Here is a 20965-nt window from a genome sequence, read left to right on the forward strand (position 1 = left end):
GTCTGTGTCTGGTTACCTCGTCGTTGGGTGTGTGTCTAATTTGCAAAGACATCTTGTAATACACCTCTATCTCCTGGTATTGGCCTGAGAATCATTCGCAGATTATGTTCATTTGTGCGTGGGTTTCGAACCGCTTCCGCTTGGTGAGGAGCAGATGTTGCCGAATGTTGTTCATGTGCACAAGCCTCCATGGCGAGAGTCTTGGCCGGCAACAGTACGTGCTCTTCTTGATTTTCTCTTGGGCTAAAAAGGTAGCGAAAAGAAGGAAAGAAAAAAGAAAAGCAGACGATGGAAAGAAAAACCACCGGAAAATCAGAGAGCAGAGATGAAAAGGGATGAGAAATAATCATGAAAAATTGCAAGCTCTTTCGCACATTGAGCTACATGTACATCACGTCGGGACACTGATGCGCCGGCGCGATATCACCAAGGTATGTAGCAATAAAGTTTTTGCAACTGGCTTCTAGGCAATTATCACACTCAACAGAGGTGCCACTCCGCGGCATAGTCACCGTTAATCCAAGAAAACGAGACATTTGTCAACAATCTACATTGTAGCTAGAAATGGATTGCTCATGCATGCTTGCTCGTGATCGAGGTTATACGTTACGGCTTTCTCGAGGTACTTCAACTCGGCAAGGAGATCCAGGGTGAAAAACAAAAGTTAGAGAATATATACGAGAAGGGTAGAACAAGTCTCTGTGCAATGTGGTTTTGTGCGCCCATGAAATAAAAAGAAATCGTTTGGTCCAAATATAACCAGTCTCTACCAACATAACAATAATTCCGTAACCGTGACATCGAGATATTGAAAAAGAGAAAACGAAGAAAAAAAAAGTGTGGGTATATCCCTAACGAGTGTGCAAGAAGTGAAGCAGATATATCAAAGAAGGAACAATCAAATAGCGAGGCGTGACTCGGTATTTGCGTTGAGTGAATCTGTAGGGGTTGATCATCGCGAGGTTGATTGAGGAATACATGCTTAGTTGGCCATGGCAGCATAGGCGTTGCCGATGGAGCTCAGGGTGTTGGCGGAGCTCATCAGGAAGTTCTGGGCAACAAAGAAGTAGGAGTAGGCGTGGACGTACTCGAGAGAGTCAAGTTTGGGCTGGACAGTCTTGAGGAACGCGGCGATCTGCTCGTCGCTGCCAGTGGGAGCGAACTCGGTGAGCCAGACAGGCTTGTTTCCGCAAATCTTGCTGGCCTCCGCGAGGTGGGTGAAGAGGGTGTCAACAGCTTCAGCGGGGGAGTACCAGTGAACAGGGCAGAAGTCAAAGTGGCAGTCAGAGTTGGCGTTACAGGCAGCGACGAAGTTCTTGAGCCACGGAAGACCCTGGTTATCCAAGTTGGAGTTGGAGACGGCGGGGGCACCGATCTGAGCGCGGCCCTTGTACTTGGCAAAATACTTCGCGTGAGCAGCGGCGGCGGTGGCGGCGTCCATGTTGGCCTGGGAAGGCATGTCGGGTTCGTTGAAGCTCAAGAGAGCCTTGGCACCATTGGAAAGAGCAGCCTCGGCGTCGGCGTCCCAGTGGGAAGTGTGAATAGGCAAGTCACCCCAGAGCATAGGGACATACTCGACATCCTTGCTGAGGTCGCCAGGGTTGGAGCCCCAGTTGTAGGCCCAGCCGCAGCCCTTCTTGTTGCAGTTGTTCTTGAAGGTGTTGGCCAGGGAGGCCTCATTGTAGGCGATGCCTTGCTTAGAGACGCCTAGACCGCCGCTAGAAGCGGTCGAAGTCGAAGAAGGCTTGACAGCGGTGGACAGAGTCGTCTGAGCCGGGGCCGCGGGGGGCTCGGGGGCCGCAGTAGGCACGCTAGGGGTGACGGCGACAGCCTCGGGCTGGCTGTCCTGAACAAAGGCGTTCGCGGTCTGGGCGGGCGCGTCGGCGCCAGCAGTGACGTAGACGGTCTGGAATTCAAATTTAGTGTGCCAGACGACTTCGCGCTTCTGGGCGGCGTGCTGGTGACGGTGGAAGCTAAAGGCGCTGACCTGCTCAAGGAGCGAGGCGGCCAGAGGTAGGGCGATGGCGGTCTTGGAGAACATGGTGGGAGTTGATGGTCTAAGTCGACGAGTGATGAGATAGATAGGCGCAGGAGGCTTCTTTTCGAGGTTCGAGGTGAAGGAAGGTGGTTGAATGTTTCGAGACGTTGGATTGCGAGGGTTTGCTTGCGTATTTACGACAAGAAAATGAAACGTGATTCGAAAGTGATTCGGCGCGGCCGGTATAAGGAGTGGTAGTGAGAAGTGAGTCTATCAAAGACTGACTTGTGTATCAAAGGAAGGAAGGTGAACAGCGAAAAGAAGCTGTGGTAGCAGAGTCGAAGCTAGCTTGACGACGTGTGAAGAAAGGACAGACGAGGTAAAAAGATTGTGAAGGGTAGAGATGTGGGAGAAGGGAGGGTTAAAGAAGCGGAGGGATGAATAGGAATTTGAAAGAGGGCGTTGACCAGAGAGACGCTAGGAGGACTGGGAGGAGGGAGCGGCAGGCTGGGTCTGGGCGGCGGCATCAATGCATAATAATGGTTGGCAGCTGGCAGGAGTGGCAGGAGGCAAACGGGCGATGGGTGATACCTTGTTTAGAGTGTGTTTGCGGCGTGGCATGCAGGTACCATGCAGTGTTCCGTTTGGCGCCCAGGCAGGAGCAGGCCGGCCAGCAGGGGTTTGGTACCCGTTCTTTGCCATTCTCGCAGTAAATAGCGGTGCTCTCTCAGGTATCCTCAGCGGGTACTAGGTACGTGCCATTTCCTGAAGAATCCGCGCCAAGGAGGGCTCTGGAAGGCGGGGCGGGGTCGCTGGGGAGTCCAGACGTACGAGTGAGACGGACGAGCGTGCAGTTGGCCAAGTTGCTGAGGAGTTGAAGGAGTTGCATTCTCGGCTTTGACTGTATGTGGATGCTTGTGGTCGGAAGGAAGACGAAGGAAAGGATGGGTGTGCGGGGCGGGGCGCCAGGGGCAGATGGGGGCCGCTAAAGCAAAAGATGCAGGGGCTCCCATCCAAGCGGTGCGGTGCGGCGCTGGTCAGGTACCGAGCAGAAGCAGCAAGCACGCGTGGCACGCAAGGTACCGTCCAAGGATGCAACGGCTAGCGCCAGATGGAGAGGTGGGCGCCAATTTGGCAACTGGGCCGTCAGACCCAGTGGGGCCTGCGGTGTGCCTGGCAGATTTGTGGTGCCTGATGCTGGGACCTTTGTGCTCTATTACGGTCCATCTAGGGCCTGGCAAGATTTGTGGTGCCTTGGATTGCTGACCTCGTTGCCTCTGTCACTACTGAACACTGACCTGGCCAGACCAGCTGGTGCACAGGGCATCTCCCTCCCGTATTCAGCACTCAATGGACAATAGCACAGTCGTGGTGGTTCGCAGCGCTACGGTCGACGGTCATGGGCCGGCCCTGAGAGTAGCCTGTTTCGGCTCACTCTACTCGCTGAATGAAATTAGGTTGGAGATGCAGTCATGCCACTGTGTGCTTTTTCCGTCTGTCGGGCCGGAATAACGGACAACTGCGTCGTATCAGTCATTTTGGGATTTTCAGCCAGCCAATTCAGCAGAAACATGTGCTCTTTGACAGCTGTACTCTGTACACTTCAGCCTGACCTTTCGCTGCAGAGTGACAGAGCAGTCATCTATTCGTATGTACGCAGCAATACCAGGCCCTGTAGTCAGAATCCCTGCAGCTCAAGAACGAATATGGGCTTGCCACGTAATCGACGTGCACTGGCAGATCTGTCAGATATGCACCTTTTTTTTTATTTTTTAAAATCGCGCGTGCCGTGGGCTGGGACAAAGCATATGGTTCAGTTCGGTAACACATCCCTCCGAGCTTGAACAACGAATCCTTTATCAGTTGTCCAACAGCACAGGGAGCTTGTTGAACAAGATTTCCGGCCCCTGACACGTATGTTAATTGCTCACTGCTAGGTGTACACACCTTGCAGGGCATCACCTGCCATCCACGAGCTAGATAGTAGGGCTACGACGAGCTGCTTGATGCTACCTATTCATGATCAGACGACCCTCCTGTCTCCTCGAACCTCATAGTTTTTATGTCCTTTTCGCGTAAATACCGTGCACCATGCCAAACGAGCCAACCAAGCCGTCCCTTCCCCAGCCACCTGCAGATGCGTACCTCACTGACCGTCTCCACAGACCGAGCTCCAGACCACGAGCCAGGAACTGATTATATCGAGATGTGCCAGTGAAATGCAGAGTGCTAAAGAATTCCCGACTCCGCAGTCTGATTTCATTTTTTTCTACTCCTCTTCTGCGGCAATATTCCATTTTACACCCGTCTGTCATCCCGTTTGCAGTCAGCGAAACGCCCTGCCCTGGCCCCCAACTTTAACCAATCATTTCCCAGTGGACTACATCGGCCTAACCAGGGGAGGGCAACGTGGCCCTGGTACTCTTTGTCCAGATCCAGCCAATCAGGGCCCGCAAAGTGGGATACCAAGGTAGCGCATGAAACTGCAGGGGCCTCCGCCGCACCAGCAAACACGAGCGCAACGCAAGGGCAAGGAACCAGGGAGAAAAGGTCGGTAATACCGTACATAAACCAGGGAGAGATCATTAAATTGTTTTCATTATTATATATTCATCTTGCTAGCCTCTTATCATTGTTATTGATCCGCTGCTGCGGTCTGCTTCCCTGTCCGATGCTGACGCATCAGCTAACTTGCAGGGGAAACACCACGTACTCAAGCCAAAAATGGCGCGTCCAACACTTTGCATCCACTCGAGGACACAGCTTGGCATGCGCTCGAAAATATTTCCCTAAATTTGTGCAATCATTGTTCTATTGATTTATTCACTGCTGTGGTTGTTCTAACAACGCAAATGCACTCTGCCCATCTGCCTGCCCTTTTCACGCAGATAAACCTGCAGTCACCGCATCGGTTGTCTTTCCACAAACAGCATCTCTCCGCTGCATCACCAATCCTGCATAAGCCCAAGACGAACAGGAAGAAAACAGTAAACATCTTGCCACCGTACTCGGTGTAGCTGGAAGAAAAGTACCCCTGACCGCCGAACCAAGGCGATCCCCCCAGTCGCGGCGCAGCTTTTAGAATCCAAGCCTCGCATTAATTCAGCCAGAACTATTTCCATCCCGCATGCCTACGAATCCTTTTTGGCCCCGACCGAATCGCACCCACAATGGGGGCCTTTGTTTTGGCGTCTTGGTCGCTCACAGTGGCTCCTTTGCTGTTTTTGCTTCCTTGGCTGGAGCCTCTTTTTTCTTTGTTGTGTGGTTTCCAAATAGCGCTGCGGAGAACGATTTTTGCGAACACACGCAGCTCCGATACCAAGACAACGACAGCCAAGCCCGCGTTCTCGACTCTTTGATCCGCACGCTTAAAACCGCTTCATCGCATTGTGGACGGTAGCGAATAAGCGTTGACCCCCGTTTACTTACGTGTCTTTGCGGGTTTGCGTCGACAACTAATGGATAAACTTGTAGTTGCAGTAACGACGATGCGACTCTGGCTAAACCATTGAGCGCCTTCACTGTCGCCACAGCGATTTAGATTTGTCAACAATTTTAGCGTACCTGGGTATTCTCGCATGCGTGGGGTAATTCGATGAACTACGTATTCTTTCCTCTAAATACAGGCAGGTTGCAAAAATCGGCCTCGTCCAGCGCTCGTTTTGAGAAACCTTAACCTTGTGGCCCTCTGCGGGGTCCGGGCCGTCCTCTCATCATTTGGCGAATCGTTTACGCTACGAGAGACGGCGTTGCATAATATTATTTAGTCGAAAAAGCAATTGCTGTAAGTTCGTCCAGTAAGTCGTTCGCCTTATTCGTTGTAGTCATTTTGTCTCTCTGTCGTTTGGTGTCAATGCTGCAAGCCACACTTGGTGATCAGTCCATGGGGAAGAAACCCAAATTCAGCCTCAATTACGTCGATTGGCATACGTAGCCTGCGCCGCCAATGGCATGGTTAACTACACCTTGGCTCGTTAACTTGTGTGGGTGTTACCTGGCCAAGCCAAAACAGCATTCCTTGGGAATGTCCCATAGGAACGGAGCACTCGTCTACGAGGAAGAGCCATGTTGCTTACTACCAGCCACCTCGATTCTCCAGTGACTCTTCATCTACTCACCGATATGCTAGCCTGCATGTTGCCGCACGAATCGCTTTCAGGTGCATATGTGAGCTGCGAAGCTTCTCATGTCCATGGCGCCGGCGCCTCGGATACCATCACCGTCTCCCCTCAAGCTAACCTCGCCCGGCAAGTCCGGTGAGTAACCGCCGCACCGGTGTTTAGTACCAGTAGACTGGTTCTCAACTGCCACTTGCATCCGAGCTACGACTGCTAGTTAGCGACTGTTTACTGTTCAATGCAGATGTCGTGCATTTTCTGCATGGCGCTCGCTAGTTTGCAAGTACGAAGTAGCGCCAGCGCAAAAAAGACAAAGGCAATACTGGTACTCCGCTGCGGCCGTCGGTCCGTTTATTCACGTTGCTAGCCATTTCCTCCCCGCACAACTTCCCCTCGATTTTGGATTTGCCAGAAAATGCACATGTGTTTCCCTCGGCATGGTCAAAATCCGGCACTCAGTAGTCTGGCTTTCCCATTTCCTTCTAAAGCTCCAATCATCGGCTCGGGTCCCTCAGAAAACGATCTCCACGTAATTCTGCAATTGATATTCCTACTGGTACTATCCGTACTTGTCTTTTCTTTATCTCGACTAATAAGTACCTGAAGTATTGAAACATGCCCGATGAACCGTATAAACAACTCCACACACCCCCATTTTCCCCTGCAACCCGAAACAAGCCATCGACTAACATGGCGCCCCCTTGTTAAATTACTGGTACGACAATACAGAAGTACAACACGACAAAGAGCAAGTCATTAACAGCTTTTTTTCCTCCACGCGAAAGAACGTCTCCCTTTTGACTCTTGCCGAGTCTCATCCCACCCTCAAACGAAATGACAGATTACAGATAATCGTCATTTACGCCCTCTGATTCGCCCGAAGCTCTTTACGAATCACAATGCCTTGTCTCATCGTCGAGTGCTAGCAAGGGTACGAAATGTCATCCTGATAAATAAAAACAGCTCGCTAGTCATGTGCCGATTGATTGCCTGTGGTGCCTGTTCATTAGCTACCAAAACCCAGACATCACACTGCCATCCTTGCCGTCGAGCTGCCTAGCGCCCGACTTGGCCGTTTCTCTTGGTCGGTTTCAAACCCCGTTGCCTGTCACGGGTATCGGCACATCAACCCTGACGTTGCCAGTGCAAAACATTTGATGATCTGACACAGCTCCATATTGAGAGCCCATGACACTGCCTCGCTGGTTGTTGACTTTTCTTGAGCCGTGGCCTTGTTACTCGGCGCAGCAAATTCCTTGCTGCAGGGTGACGCAAGCCTCATGTTCCCGCCGAGGGTGCGCTTTCGCTTTTAGCTCTGCGGCAGCATACCAGATGACAGCACCACTGCATGCCCGTGATTTCCGTGTAAGCGGCACGATAGAGAAATGGTAGCACATGCACGTGATTATCTTGAGAACACGAGCTGGTAAGCAGTAAAATCTTCATGCGGTGTTGCTGAGCTACCCTCTTCGCATTTGCAATGCAGGTTCCTTTCCCACAATAGACCTGGATGTCAAGTCTCATTCTTGGAAGACGGATATAGTTATTTATTTATCAATAATAACAATCTTCTGTTGAGTCTCATTTTTCGAATCATGGTTCCCGTTCTCATGTGCAGTGGCACAGTGCACGCCGTGTAATGCGCGTTCGTGCCTCGAAGCAATCGGCCCTGGCGCATCGCCAGGTACATTTTGCACAACGGCACACACAAACAGCACGTGGATTACACGAAACAGCGCACTTGATTCCAACTACTTGCGCCTGCATCTTACGGGCTTACCTGTGACAACCTCGCAGTGGTTCTGTGGCTCTAGAACAACCTTTGCCTTGCTTACCTGCCGAGTCTGCTGCACGCAGCTGACATTGCAGAAGCAGCTATCACTACTGCTTGACATTATTCGACAGTTGCAACTATGTAGAACCATGGTTTAAATTACGTACAAAATCAAGGCAATACCGCGCTAGCTGTCCATCTGCGGACTGTCGCATCTGAATGACAGGTTGAGCCAGTCGCAGAGCAGCCACTACCCTACACAGTCCAGCACGAAGCAGAATTCGGTCGCATGGCTGAGCCTCACAGATTCTGACTGAGACTGGGCTCGCAGCTTATGCCACTGGTTCAAAGTCGCAGTGCGGCGGCAGAGGGGCGTGTAACCTGCTTCGTCAGCCTGATGCCGTCATGTACAAGACGCAAATGAAACGCTGTGCAACTTGCGGCATGCAACAATCACGCCTGTACGCCGAAAGGATCCGCAGTTATGCCGTGGTAGAATCCAGTCAATCCTATAATTGAGCAACATTCACCACAGATTGTGCTGGGAAACATGGCTGCCGGTCGAGCAAGTGTAACTGATCGCCATGGTCCAATTTCCCTCGAATGTGCTCGAAAAGAATAGCCTGCTGAAGTATCCTGATTGGCCAAATGGCAGCATAAAATGCAATTGTATTCAAGATTTCGATGAAAATACATCTGATTTGTTGGTCAACTTCGCGTTGTGGTGCTCTGTATCAATCCAACTCAGCCACAATTACATCAAGGTGCAAAGACGAACTTGTACCGTAGATGGCAGTCACCCTTGTTCATATGGGAAATGAAGCCCGAAGCTTCCCACTTGAGAAGTCTTGACTTTTTCATCAGCTGCCAGTTGATTAGCTTGAAGCACCGCTACAACGTACTCACAGCTCTACATGGTCATACCTCCACGACTTGTTGGCACTCATAGCCAAACTTACAGTAGCAGTAATAGAAAACAGCAATACTATTACGTGTGGGCTAAATACTTGCGATGAAAAATCATAAACAGGACTCGAAAAAATATAGTTCATGCGAAAGGCCACTCTCATCAGATAATAATAAAGGCTGAGGTAAATGTTTCTCTTGATGAACTTGGTAGAAGTCATCCGCAGAGAAGGATACCTCAGCAGCATCCATTTGAAAGTAAGCGTAATTGAAAATAGAAGAAGTAGTGCTTTTTAAAAGGTGAGAGTGCAGAAGCAAAGAAAGACGGGCAGTAATGATGTTGCCATTATTCGTGAATCGTCATCGCAAACGGGGCGTGTTTGACCAGCAGGCAGCTGGAGGCAGAGATCCGTATCTGCAAGAACAAGCAAGGGTCGGAAGTGTTTCAATACGTGCTGCAGATCAGAAGACATCATAATACGATCATGGCTTCGAAAACCATGCCACCAATCCGCGATCCGCCTTACTCTCAAGCCGGGCCAGCTTTGCATGGAGCGTCAACTTCTCTTCAGGAAGCGTCCTCATTCGAATCGGAAAAGCAGCCCTTCTTCGAGCTTGGGGCAGCAATGGTGAGGCATGAACTGAGAAGTCTCTGGGAAAAGGCTGGGACGTTTTCAAATACATTGTCTAGTAGTTGCCGTTTCTTTTCGCCAACGGCCAATCCGGGACCGAACAAACTTCGGGTTGCTTCGATACACGTGTTCTGCAGCAAGATACCTGTACAGTCCATCGAAAACACGAATGGGACGACATTCAAAAAAGTGAGTGACTCCGGAGTTTCCATGGCCTCTTTCCGGAAATTCTCGACTGCTTTGGTGGCAAGATGGTCGATGGAGAGCTCCTTGGCGACATCGATAATGTCGAGATGAGCAACAAAGTTGAGTGTGCCCAGTTCCTCATGAGATGGCCAGGAATTGGAGCTTCTCTCTATATTGCCAATGCCCGGACTATTGCTGCTGACCGTCTCAAGCTCGTGCTGTGCGGTTGCGGCGGGGTAGCTGTACTCCCCAGTGTACAAGCATTCAACCAAACGCTCCATCGCGGGCTTTTTGGCCCAAGGAAGCAGGTATAAATCCTGTTTAGATTTGATGTTAGCTGCCTAGATATAGGTTCAGACCCATAGTAAGTATCGCGTACCTTTCCCTGCGAGCACGCGGCTGCCAGAACCGACGACTGTGGGCATATCACGACTTTGTGAGCTCGTATAGTTGCCCCCTTGCACATCAACGCGAAATCACAATACTTTTCGTCTTCGAGATCGCTGAAGAAATTTTAGCACGTCATGCTGAAGGAGAATGCTATCGAAAGTGAACCGACCGAAGAAGACTAGATGCGACGAGGCTGGACAGGGCCTTTGTCGGTGCCATGCTAGATTGGAGTGTGTGGAATATGTTATTACTCACTTTGATTCAATGCAGAAGAAAATATTTGTCCTATGCAGCACGAGTCTATATCAGCTTCGACTCAGTTTGCTATGATTGACTAACAGAGGGAAGCATGCGCCAAACACACAGCAGCATTCACTCGCGCAAACAGAAGCGCTATTGAAGATTCGACACAAACTCAACGAAAACGGTGGACTAATCCTCCTCCTTAATCTTGAACAACCGGCTTGCTACTCAAGCGATTAATCGCGCTCAGCCATTGCCGAATTGCCAAGTTGGCTAGACTAGATCCTGGCGCGTTGGGTCTACTGGCGAGCGTTTGCCGTTGAAGTAAACTGGGCCGCCGTGTATATGGGGACGTAAATCCGGGGTAGTCTGAGTTGGATGTAGACAAGTGCTGCTGCCTGGAACGACCAATGCGTTGAACTTAGGGCTCCTGCTGAAAATTGGTAGCGAGTACGGTGGCTTCAGCCTGAATGACCATGGAAACCTCTTTGTCAACTTCTTGCACAAATTGTACGTAGATGCGCGAAAGCGACGACATCACCATCACGGCCGACTATCAAATACTGGGGTCGCAATGTCGGCCGGACAGCAGCCCCGACAATCAAGCATCAAGCCTGCGCTCTTTCTTGCCGACGGCAGTGACGCTTATTATCTTTAGTTGGTCGGACCGCAGAGCATGCCAGAGACGAGTTCAGCCGCACCGCGCCTGGTGGAGATTTAGCCCTGTCAGGTCAGCGCCTTTGGGGCTGCGTCATGGATCATCCTGAACTAAACGAAGCTTCTTACTGGCGGGGGCGAAAAATGTACAGTGTTTCCGGGCGTCAGTAATCTATTGCAGCTCATCTTTGGGCGCATGCTTATGCAGGTATGGAGACCACCCTGCTGTACATGTCGCACACGTGATGATCCAAGTCGTCTCGCCTCGATTGAGCCTTGCGAAATGTCATCCTAACTCGACCAAATCATCATTCTAGATTCAATAATTGTTTGTGGTGTAATGCTGGTCGGCGCCGCCCGCTATTCCGAGTTCAACTACAAAGCTTCGCCCACCCCGCAGATGTAGCCCCCGTCTGCTGTCTCTGAATTTAACAGACAGCTCTCGACGAGCAACTCACAATTGCAGATCTATCCATTTCACCAGATTCAGCTCCCAGGCTGACGCGGTAAAATCTCTGAAAGACGCGAGGAGAAAAAAAATAACCATTCACCATGGACATGAACGAGTTCTCGTCCGGCATATTGCCGTACCCGGACCCGAATCAATTCGACTACGGCGCGTTCCTGGGCGGCGATGGCGCCATGCAGTTTCAGGACCTGACGGTGCTGCAGAACCAAGCGGCGCCTGGCCAGTCGCCCGGTCAAGCGACGCCGCCCAGCTCAGAGAGCAGGAGCCCGCCCAGCGGCGAGGTCGTCCGTCATGCGGGCATCTCCAGGCAGCGTTTGGAAAGGAGAGGTCACACTAAGAGTCGACGCGGCTGCTACAATTGCAAGAGGCGGCGCATCAAGGTAAGCTGGAAGTACTGGTCATAAATAGAATCTGGATGCTAAAAGGAGTCAATAGTGCCAAGAAACGCATCCGGCGTGCGGACACTGCGTCAAGACGGGCCTCAAGTGCGAGTACCCTGCGGCGCCGCAGATAGTCCATCAGGTAAGGTTTCGTTGTAACGGCTCATAAGCATATCCAGTCTGACAAGGAATAGCCTCATCAACAAATCCCGTTGTTTAGCTTGCAGGACATGCGCTTCTTCCAGCACTTCCTGACGCAATGCTATCCGCACCAACCCCTGAAGCAGGAGGAAGTCTGGACACACGATATTCCCTGCATAGCGCACAACCACGACTTTCTGATGCACGCCATTCTCGGCTTCGCCGCCTCGGAGCTCATCCAGCAGGATGCGACGCTCGCGACCGCCGCCATGAACCACCGCATCAAGGCCATCAAGGCCATAAAAAAGCGGCTGGCCGAGTCGTCGCAGAACGACACGGACCGCGAAGAGTCCAACGCGCTGGTGGCAACGTGCTTTGCGCTCACGTTCCAGTCAGTCAGCCTCGAGGACGGCCTGGCCGAGTTCATGACGTTTATCCGGGGCATCGTCATTGTCGGCATGCAGATGACGTTTCGCAATATTGCGCCCGTCTTTACAACGCTATTTGACAATGACCCAGACGACCTCTTGGCCGATCAGATGGAGGGCCTGCCGCTGATTGAAAAGGCGTGGGTGGACATGGCGGTCGAGGCGCTGACGGCGCTGAAGCCGCTGTGCGCGACGCAGCTGGAGGAGGAGTACCGCGGGCAGCTGCTGGGCATTGCGGAAAAGCTCTACGAGGATTCATTCGAGGGTGGGTTAGCCCCTCATTCTGCATCTTGCCACTGATGTTGCGGTTTGCTAACCCTTTTGACCAGCATACAAGACAAACTCAAAGCAGTACGGGTGGTGGATGCTCCTCCCGCATGACACGTTCCAGGAGCTCATCAACATGCAGAACCAGACCATTGTGCTGCTGCACACGCACTGGATCGCGCTCTCGCAAATCATGAGCTTTATCACGGAGCAGGAGCGGAATATCCGCCAAAAGTACCCGTCGCAGCAGGAGAGCAAGATGGATCCGGGCTTCCTGCGGTGGCTCAAGTATCTGAATGCGCGCGTCGATATTGGGAATCAGGTGTACAACCAGTGGCCGCTGTGGGTGGAGGAGCAGCTCGATCGGGACCTGACATTTTTCGGCCGTAGAGCTTGATGATGTATAGCGTCCGGTTGCACATTGATCTTCAAAAAAATTAGTAAATAACATGCTGTTCGAGGGCATTTCACCATCTGTGGCCTAGGGCCTTGTCTCGTGCGTGTGCCCAAGCGAGACGATCGCGTGGCCAAGCATGCGGCTGTCAGAAATACGCGAAATGCGGTAAAATGTTTTATCTACTCGTAGATGTGTCTGTCCTGATCGGCAATCGCAGCCTCCATGTGAAGTGATGAGGCGCGGAAATGCTGTTGGCTGTCATGGCAAGGCTGAGCACTGCCACGCCGTGCACACAGCAGGGCGACCGCTAAAAAAGAGATGGTAAAGTACCTGAGCGGGCGAGGGCGCATCACATTACCTGCCCCGCGGGGAGGCAGCTGGCAGCGCAAGTAGCGTTATCTCCAGCGTTGTGTCCAGCAGCCAGGCAGGACCCACTGCGCATTCATCGTATTTCGCGAGGGGATCCGCTTAAACATACACTTGAGCCAATCGTGTGCTGCCGGGCCGTGACCGTTTCCCCCGTATCCCCCGTATCCCCCGTATCCCCCGTAAATAGCTAGTCTGGTCGGGGACTTAATCCCCAGGGTCTTCTGCACTAGTTCTACCAAGTAGAACGATGACGCTCGACGGAATGAGCCTTGCTGTGAGCATCTCCGGATTAAGCGGCCAGAAGTATATATAGCATCATGTCTCTTGGTGTCGAAATATTTCAATGACCTTTTCATCAAATAAAATTGAAGCAGCAGCCAGACAATTCTGAAAATATTCACTATTGTCCTTAACACTTCTACGTACTTGACTACATTACTCAACAGACGAGAGCACTACATCACCACTGTCGTTGATACACCCCGAAGCCATCATGGCTACTCTTCTCAAAAGACAACCGGCAGAGTCTGCCATTCACAGGCGATATTCGCAAACGTCAATCACCCCTTCTCTCCCCGAGTATGACCTCGGCCACTACGCCAAGCTCCAATCTCTCTCCACCGCAGTATCGCAGTCCGAGTCGTCCTCACTACCAGACTACGACGCCCTCGACACATCGCCTTCCGCCTGCAACGCCGCCTCTGCGGTGACGTCTTTCCACAACACCAGTGCCTTTCAAATCGAAACCGCCGGCCACCCACTCTTCTACCTGCCGCTGCCACCCAAGGCTGTCCCCATCCCCGTCTACCGCGTCGAGGTCGACGGCGCCGTCGGCGAGGTCGTCTACGAGTCGCTCCGCAACAAGCGCAGCTCCGGAAACTGCGCGCTGGTCCGCGCCGGCCATGGCGTCTCTGAGGCACCCGTTTGCAGCACCACCTATCGCTTCGGCCCGGGCAAGAGCCCACAGATGCAGCTGCATGGCCGTCTCGACCCCAACGAGGTCTACGAAGTCCAGTCCAAGGGCCTCACGACCCGCGCCCAGAGTATCCGCACCCACCTCGGCACCTTTGAGTGGCGCTACGCCAGCCGCGCCGACCGCAAGGCCCTCGGCGCCAACAGCCTGCTGCTTTTTGAGCGCGTCACTACCGTGACGCTGGCAATCGGCAAGCAGGAGGAGCGGCGCGCCATTCTCGGCATGTTTGTCCGCAACCCCGAGCTGCGCACAGAAGGCACACGTGGATGCACTGCCGGTAACGGTGGCCGTCTACTGTTGAATCTGACGGAGTGGGCGGATAGCAAGGTCGAGCATGAGCAGATGGAGATTCTCGCTATTTCTAGTTGCATTGTGATGCTCAAGAAGGAGGTTGATAGACGTCGCATCCAGCAAATAATGGCGATGAGTGGCGGTGGCGGCGGTGGTGGTCCCTGAGCATTGTTGCAATGATGAATTGTTATTTGTATTATACTTTCTTAAATCTTTCCGATTATACCACAGTGTCTGCTTGCTTAGTTAACGATGAATACAAGACTGCCTGAGCCAAGATTCAAATGTTCGCGGTACGTATGGAGCATCAATTAAAGGCAGTCGATATGTCCCACCCAAAATCTCATTTCATGTCTTTGCTCATCTTCTGAAGAAACTGGTGGTGCTGGTGTAAGATCGCGATGGATTGGCCCACCTTGCCGTGGTCGGGAATTCCAGGCAAAGTCACCCAGTATGTCACGTGACCAATTAATGCCTGAGGCGACAGCTCCGCCAAACGGCTTCATCTCCAGCAAATATTCAATTGGTATAGCCAAGCACCTCACATATCCCCGAAATCAATTCTCCTCACAACTAACACCGCCGATATGACTGCTGCGTGGAAAGCCGCTGGTTTGACGTACGTTTGCCCTCCGAGCATTTTTATACCCTTTCCGACCAGCATATCGCCCCGACGACCGACCAATGTTTTGCCGCGCGCACAAAGGAGAATGAACTGGGAAGCTAATTTTCGACGAACAGCTACAACCGCTACCTGGCCATTGCCGCCCGTACCATCCGCCGCAGCCTCAACGAGGAGAAGAGAGTTGCTGCTGAGCGCCGTGGCGACATGGAGCTTCGGTTTGCCAAGTGGGAGGTAGGTTTTCTTTCTTCCAGCCGAGGTGGGGGAGATGGCGACGGCCGATGCTAATGCTTAATACCGCAACAGAACGGCAAGATGGGCGAGCCCAAGGACCTTGCCAAGGCCAACAATGCTGCCATGGCCGAGCACGGCTCTTCCTCGTAAACGATATTTCACCTCTGATTACGAACGCGACAGTCGACAACCCGTGCGATGAATGTCCAAACCACTTGGGCCAAGGAGAGGCTTAGAGAACGGCATATTGGAGACGCCGGCGAAATACCACCACGTACTTTAGACTTGGTGGACAATCAACCACCACCACCCTGTACCATACAATACGATTGATACAATAAGCCAATACGAATAATGACAGGGCCGGATAATTGAAATCTGGCTTTGCTCGGCCATTTTAATTGTCATCTCGTTCCATGCACCGCAACTACCTAGCCGTAAGCCCGTGACCGAACCGGCAATGCTTGCTTGGCGGCCGCGGTAGTGAATGCACTTATTGACGTGTGGCTGCTTATTATCCGAATCTTGCTGATATCTAACCCGAGACTACCAGGCTGCGTGTATTCAATCACGTAGGCACCCATATTCTGGTCCCAAATTACTCAAGTAGAGCCGTAGGTACAGTGCGTGACCCTCGGGCCTCAACACTCCGCCAAAGCATGCCCACTAATAAGGTACAGTCGGACACGCCATCAGTACCAAACCTCCATAAAACAATACCGTCTTTTCGCAAAGCCATTTTTCAGCTATCTGCCAGCCGGCCAGGTTTATCGATGATGCTAGCTCAATATTTCGCCATCAAGCAATAATAGTAAATAAAATGGCGGACTACGCGGTCTGCCCGGAAGGTACGCAGCGTCTCCAGCAAAGACTGACTGTTTTCTCACCCCACCTTAACCGTCATGATTAACCCGCCATGCGCGTTGCGCAGAGATGGCCAGGCTGTCTCTCGCCCAGGATCCGGAGCAGTACCCGCCGCCAGCTATTCACAGCCCAGGAGTGATTCCGGTGGACATAACGATCAAGTTTGCCGACGCTGTCAAGAGTATGCACAGGCCTATAAAGCGACAGTCCACAGTTTGCAGCATGGTCGTGATGCTGACTCTATGAGTAGCTTTGGAACCGGGTGAGCTAGTAAAAGATGGCTTCTTTACACTCTTTGAGTCAGTTTCGGCTCTCGAGGTATGTTTTACTACCCTACTTCTCCCCAAGCGTACATGCTTCAAGAGTACTGACGCGTACATTGCCGTGATAGATTGGGGACCCTAAAATGGACAGTGGCTGCGTTGCGCCGGGAGAAAAGTTTGAAGAGGAATATGATGTATCACGAAAGCTGCTCCCGGAAGAGGTCCTCGGCATAATAGACGAGCTCATTTGTCATGAAGTATGTGCTACTGAGCCCTCAAAGAACCGCCCATGTCGCTTGGGTGCTAACAGCAACAGATTTCATGGCACCTTGGTTACCCATTGTCGCAGACGCTGTTCACCAGCGTCTATGTCGAGGCACTATCCATGCCTGACCCTGCCAACGTCGGCGAGGCCTTTTTCGTGAGGTCTAGCAGCTCTGAGAGCAGCCTCGAGCCCATGCTGCAGATTCTGCGTGCATACTGCCTTGGCATGCTCAAGGGCTGCAGCCATGTGAATGAGCGCATAAAGCTGGAACATTATTACGAGGTACGCATAAGCTCCGCGTCACGCATGCATATGGATAACTCATTTTCCTACTCTTTCGCAGGAGGAAGATTTTGTGACAAACACATACAACCGCACACTCCTTCAACGCGTATCAACACACGATGTTCACTCCGTCCTGCGCGAAGCTGAAGAGCTACTTGGTCTCTTGAGGGACCAAGTATCTCATGACATTCTCCAGGGGCTATCGGCCCGCTTGAAGCTAAGACGCATATTCCTAGAAGCTGCAGAGTCGCCAGAGAACAAAGGAGATTTTGCCAAGGCTCAAGCGCCCTGGATCGAGGCTGCCGACATACTCCCTGTCATTGAAAATACGCATGCCCTGGCCAAGGATGTCGATGAAGCCTTTTCGGCAAAGCTGCAGCGAAAGCTGGCTAGTACTATGCCTCCCCGACCCATTGTGCAGATCGACTTCAAGGAGGCTTTTGGGCATCTCTCCCGGATGTTTGAGGATGGCGGCGAGGTCGTTAACGTGCTCAAGTATACCGACTCGCAGTGTCTTTTGGTAATGCTCTCATCAGTCCCATTTGCCACTCACTTCAGCCATGCTAACGCGGACTAGACCTTTGTGTCGACATTTCAAGCAAAAAAGCCCCAGCCGCTTGTATACGTGAGAACTCTCCTGCAAACATTTCTCTTTGACGAAATGCAGATTCTCGGATGCATGAGTATTCGACAGCTTTTGGACGACGACCTTTCCATCCTCACACTCCCCGCCAGTCCGCTTCTTGCGCGCAGCAATGATGACATCGAGGCTGTCGAAGATGTGCGCTTCGTAATGTCCCAGCAAACGGAACTCTTTCGCGAGCGCGCCGCGCAACCTTACCTCGACATTCTGCGCACCTTTTGCCAGAACCGCTGCCGCATCCGTCGCACGCTCTGCCACCTCATTCGCGACTGGGAGAACCTGCAGATGGATGCCGAGGACATTGACCACCTCATTCAGCTCAAGACCAAGGAGCGGCCCCTCGTGCATCGCGCCTCCATGATGAGCAGTTCTGCCCGGCCCGTCGAATCCTACGCCCTCGCACTCTCTTCATGGACCTATCTCTACAAGCTGCGCCTCATGGAGACGATTGTGCAGCTGGGGTTCGAGCTTGAGGTCTATCAGCCGGACGAGCACCTCGCCATGTACTGGTACCTCAACTACCTCGCCAAAAGCCGCCTGCAACATGCGGAGCGCATCAAGTCCTTCATCATCCACCGCGCCGAGGAGGCTCGCACCTCGCCCACCACGGACCCCGACGCGACGAAGCAGCTTCAGCGCGCCCTCGCCTCCACGCGCCTCACCCTCCTCGACGCCGCCGTTACCTGGGAGCTATCCGACGTTCTTGCATGCCTGCACACCGTCCTCGCGCGACACAAGCTCGTGCGTGCTGCCGCCCGACCTTATAGCAACGACGAGTTGCGCCACAACCTGCGTATGAAACCCTTTGCGGCCATCGGCCTGCCCTCCCTACCCTCCTTTGCCGAGTTCGCCGCGGGGTGCCGCCAGCCGCAGACGCCCTCGGACGAGCTCCTGGCGTACGGCGAGCGCGCGCTGGTCGGCGCCAAGAGGGGCTTCGAGGCCCTCAGCAGGCTCTCCGCCGAGGAGTCGTTTTCTGTGGGCTCGCATGAGCGCTGGGTGGCGGGCGTCAAGAACGGCCTCAAGTCGTGCATCGCCACGGGCATTGCCATTACGACGCTGCAGAAGGCGCTGGCAGGCTTGGGTGAGAAGGCGAGCGAGGGGCTGCAGGGAAAGGCGCCGCTGGGCTTGACGGTTGAAATTCCCGCGCCGGACAAGGCATACCACCCGTCATGGATTGTACCCAGAATAACAGTTATACCCAGTTGATGTTCAGACCGCAATGGTTGACGATGGAGGAGCCTTAGATCCTTTATGAATTTGTACATTTGTTGGAAAGCAGCTAGCCATGCATCTAAATCCGTGCCACGAGTCTAAAATGTTCCTAACATGATGTTTGCACATGCCCCTCAGAGTTTTTATTGCTCTTCGGCTTTGCCACGCATGTCAATCGAGTATAACGTGCCTACATCTATCATAGCCGGATTGCGAAGGATATACTGGTCGCAGAGCTCGCGGCTCAGTCGTCTCGTCGTGACGGGCCAGAATTTGCAACCGGTGTGGTGCCTGGCTTACTTGGCGGCAATCTTGCGGCCACTGCGGAGTCGGACGATCTGGTCAAAGAGAACGTCCTTAAAGGCGAAGAGGAAGGCAGCCGTCAGAACGCTCTGGGTGACCTTGGGGCCGATGCCCTTGTAGAGGCCAGCGTAGCCTTCCTCGCGGACGATACGGTTCAGGGTCTGGGACATGCCCTCCTTCTTGCTGGAGCCGCTGGCGACGTGCATCTGGCTCTTGACGGTGATGTAGGGGTAGGTGACGGAGGTGGCGAAGAGCTTGCCGAGGGCGCCGAGGAAGAAGGCAATGGTGGGGGTGACCTTGCGTCCGCGCTCGACGGCGTTCTTCATTTGCTCAAAGAGCGTGTACTGGAGGATGGGGTTGATGACGAGGACGAGGGCGGGCATGACGCCGGAGAAGAGGGCCTGGGGCCCCTCTTTCTTCAGGAGGGTCATGAGCGTAGCTAGGGTCGAGGGGCGGCGCGCGGCGGGCCGGCCCTTGCGAGCGGCCTCGAGGTCGGCATCGACGTCGTGTTTGTAAGTGGTGACGCGGGTATTGACGACCCAGATGGGGTTGGTCAGGACGACAGTGGCGGAGCCGGCAATGGCGCCGGCGATCATGGACTCGACCGTGGTGAGCTTCTTGCTGGCGCGGCCGGCCTTGACGGCGGCGGCCTCGAAGAAGGAGCGCGTCCACTCATACCAGTAGTAGTAGACAAAGTTGGTGACGCTGATGCCGAACAGCGCCGAGTTGATGCCCGAGTAAAGGCCGGCGATGCCCTCGCGGGCAATGATTTTTTGCACGGCGTCGCTGAACTTGCTGTCGGCCTTTTTCGACTCGACCTGCGCGCGGGTCGACAGGGTGATGAGCGGGTATCTGGATGGAGGGGCAAATTGTGGTCAGCAGGCGAAACGACGCAGTTGTTTAGGAGGCGGGAGTGCAGAGCTCGTTCGTACGTCAGGATCATGGACAGAATGCCACCGCCCGCGCCAGCCAGGGCGTGCGTGACATTGTCGTTTTGGGGGGCGGCGGCCATTGTTCAGGATGGTGGAGTATCAGGACAGGGATAACTGGCGAGAGGATGGCGGGGAGGCTCTGTTCATCGAGATGGAGCACAAACGAGAAAGGATAAAGAAGGTTGATGAAAGGGAGATGCTGGCGAATGTATGAAAGGAATGAGAGATTGAGTTTGGCGCATTGATCCGTGGTTCAATGTGACAGTGGTTGAGCTAACTAGATGGAAAGCTCTCAGCCGAGGTCCCGTGGGGGTGGATGCCGAAGCGTGGGACGATCCCGCACATTCGGCTGCAGACAGAGAAATGAATAAGGCGCTAACTAGAGTGGTGAAAGGTACCCCAGGCTGATTGAAGTCGATTCTTTTTCGTGGGCTCTCGGCGACACTTGGGCTTGTGCCTGGCAATTTACATAATCACGCGGTCAAGTTACTTGGGCGCCGCCCAGGATGACGCAAGACACAGAGAGCAGTGCAATTACTCGCTAGACCAGCAATTCAAAACCGTACAAACGATATCATGAAATATTTCATCGCAATCAGTATTGGAGATCCAAATTTCATGCAATTTACGGATATTGTAGTCGTCAAGTTCATCATGAACCATCCATTTCGTCCCCCGATCGCTGCGCATGTGACTGTGTGCTACGCTGTGAGACCTGAACTAAAATTTTCACGGAAACGGTG

The 20965-nt window shown here is 53.0% G+C and overlaps 7 protein-coding genes across 7 annotated transcripts; 4 read left to right on the forward strand and 3 right to left on the reverse strand.

The window, feature by feature from the left end:
• Window positions 1-982: 982 nt before the first annotated feature.
• BBA_03167 (glycosyl hydrolase 53 domain-containing protein) lies at window positions 983-2041 on the reverse strand (the record flags this gene model as incomplete). Its single annotated transcript, XM_008598264.1, has 1 exon — window positions 983-2041. One exon carries the CDS (start codon window positions 2039-2041, stop codon window positions 983-985), a length of 1059 nt encoding a protein of 352 aa, XP_008596486.1.
• A 7303-nt stretch (window positions 2042-9344) lies between these two features.
• BBA_03168 (uncharacterized protein) lies at window positions 9345-10203 on the reverse strand (the record flags this gene model as incomplete). Its single annotated transcript, XM_008598265.1, has 3 exons — window positions 9345-9911; window positions 9974-10097; window positions 10154-10203. The coding sequence occupies 3 exons, from the start codon at window positions 10201-10203 to the stop codon at window positions 9345-9347; spliced, it is 741 nt and encodes a 246-aa protein (XP_008596487.1).
• A 1233-nt stretch (window positions 10204-11436) lies between these two features.
• On the forward strand, window positions 11437-12966 carry BBA_03169 (Putative Gal4-like transcriptional regulator; the record flags this gene model as incomplete). The annotated part of the gene is made up of 4 exons (XM_008598266.1): window positions 11437-11733; window positions 11789-11875; window positions 11928-12567; window positions 12632-12966. The coding sequence occupies 4 exons, from the start codon at window positions 11437-11439 to the stop codon at window positions 12964-12966; spliced, it is 1359 nt and encodes a 452-aa protein (XP_008596488.1).
• Window positions 12967-13828: 862 nt separating this feature from the next.
• On the forward strand, window positions 13829-14764 carry BBA_03170 (uncharacterized protein; the record flags this gene model as incomplete). Its single annotated transcript, XM_008598267.1, has 1 exon — window positions 13829-14764. The coding sequence occupies one exon, from the start codon at window positions 13829-13831 to the stop codon at window positions 14762-14764; it is 936 nt and encodes a 311-aa protein (XP_008596489.1).
• Window positions 14765-15186: 422 nt separating this feature from the next.
• BBA_03171 (mitochondrial ATP synthase) lies at window positions 15187-15605 on the forward strand (the record flags this gene model as incomplete). The annotated part of the gene is made up of 3 exons (XM_008598268.1): window positions 15187-15218; window positions 15341-15455; window positions 15528-15605. The coding sequence occupies 3 exons, from the start codon at window positions 15187-15189 to the stop codon at window positions 15603-15605; spliced, it is 225 nt and encodes a 74-aa protein (XP_008596490.1).
• Window positions 15606-16275: 670 nt separating this feature from the next.
• On the forward strand, window positions 16276-18981 carry BBA_03172 (Mak10 subunit; the record flags this gene model as incomplete). Its single annotated transcript, XM_008598269.1, has 7 exons — window positions 16276-16303; window positions 16387-16500; window positions 16570-16637; window positions 16711-16839; window positions 16932-17129; window positions 17191-17652; window positions 17710-18981. 7 exons carry the CDS (start codon window positions 16276-16278, stop codon window positions 18979-18981), a joined length of 2271 nt encoding a protein of 756 aa, XP_008596491.1.
• Window positions 18982-19283: 302 nt separating this feature from the next.
• On the reverse strand, window positions 19284-20302 carry BBA_03173 (peroxisomal membrane protein PMP47B; the record flags this gene model as incomplete). Its single annotated transcript, XM_008598270.1, has 2 exons — window positions 19284-20142; window positions 20223-20302. 2 exons carry the CDS (start codon window positions 20300-20302, stop codon window positions 19284-19286), a joined length of 939 nt encoding a protein of 312 aa, XP_008596492.1.
• Window positions 20303-20965: the final 663 nt, after the last annotated feature.

This window comes from Beauveria bassiana (genome assembly GCF_000280675.1).
Source record: "Beauveria bassiana ARSEF 2860 unplaced genomic scaffold BBA_S00006, whole genome shotgun sequence".
NCBI lineage: Eukaryota > Fungi > Ascomycota > Sordariomycetes > Hypocreales > Cordycipitaceae > Beauveria > Beauveria bassiana.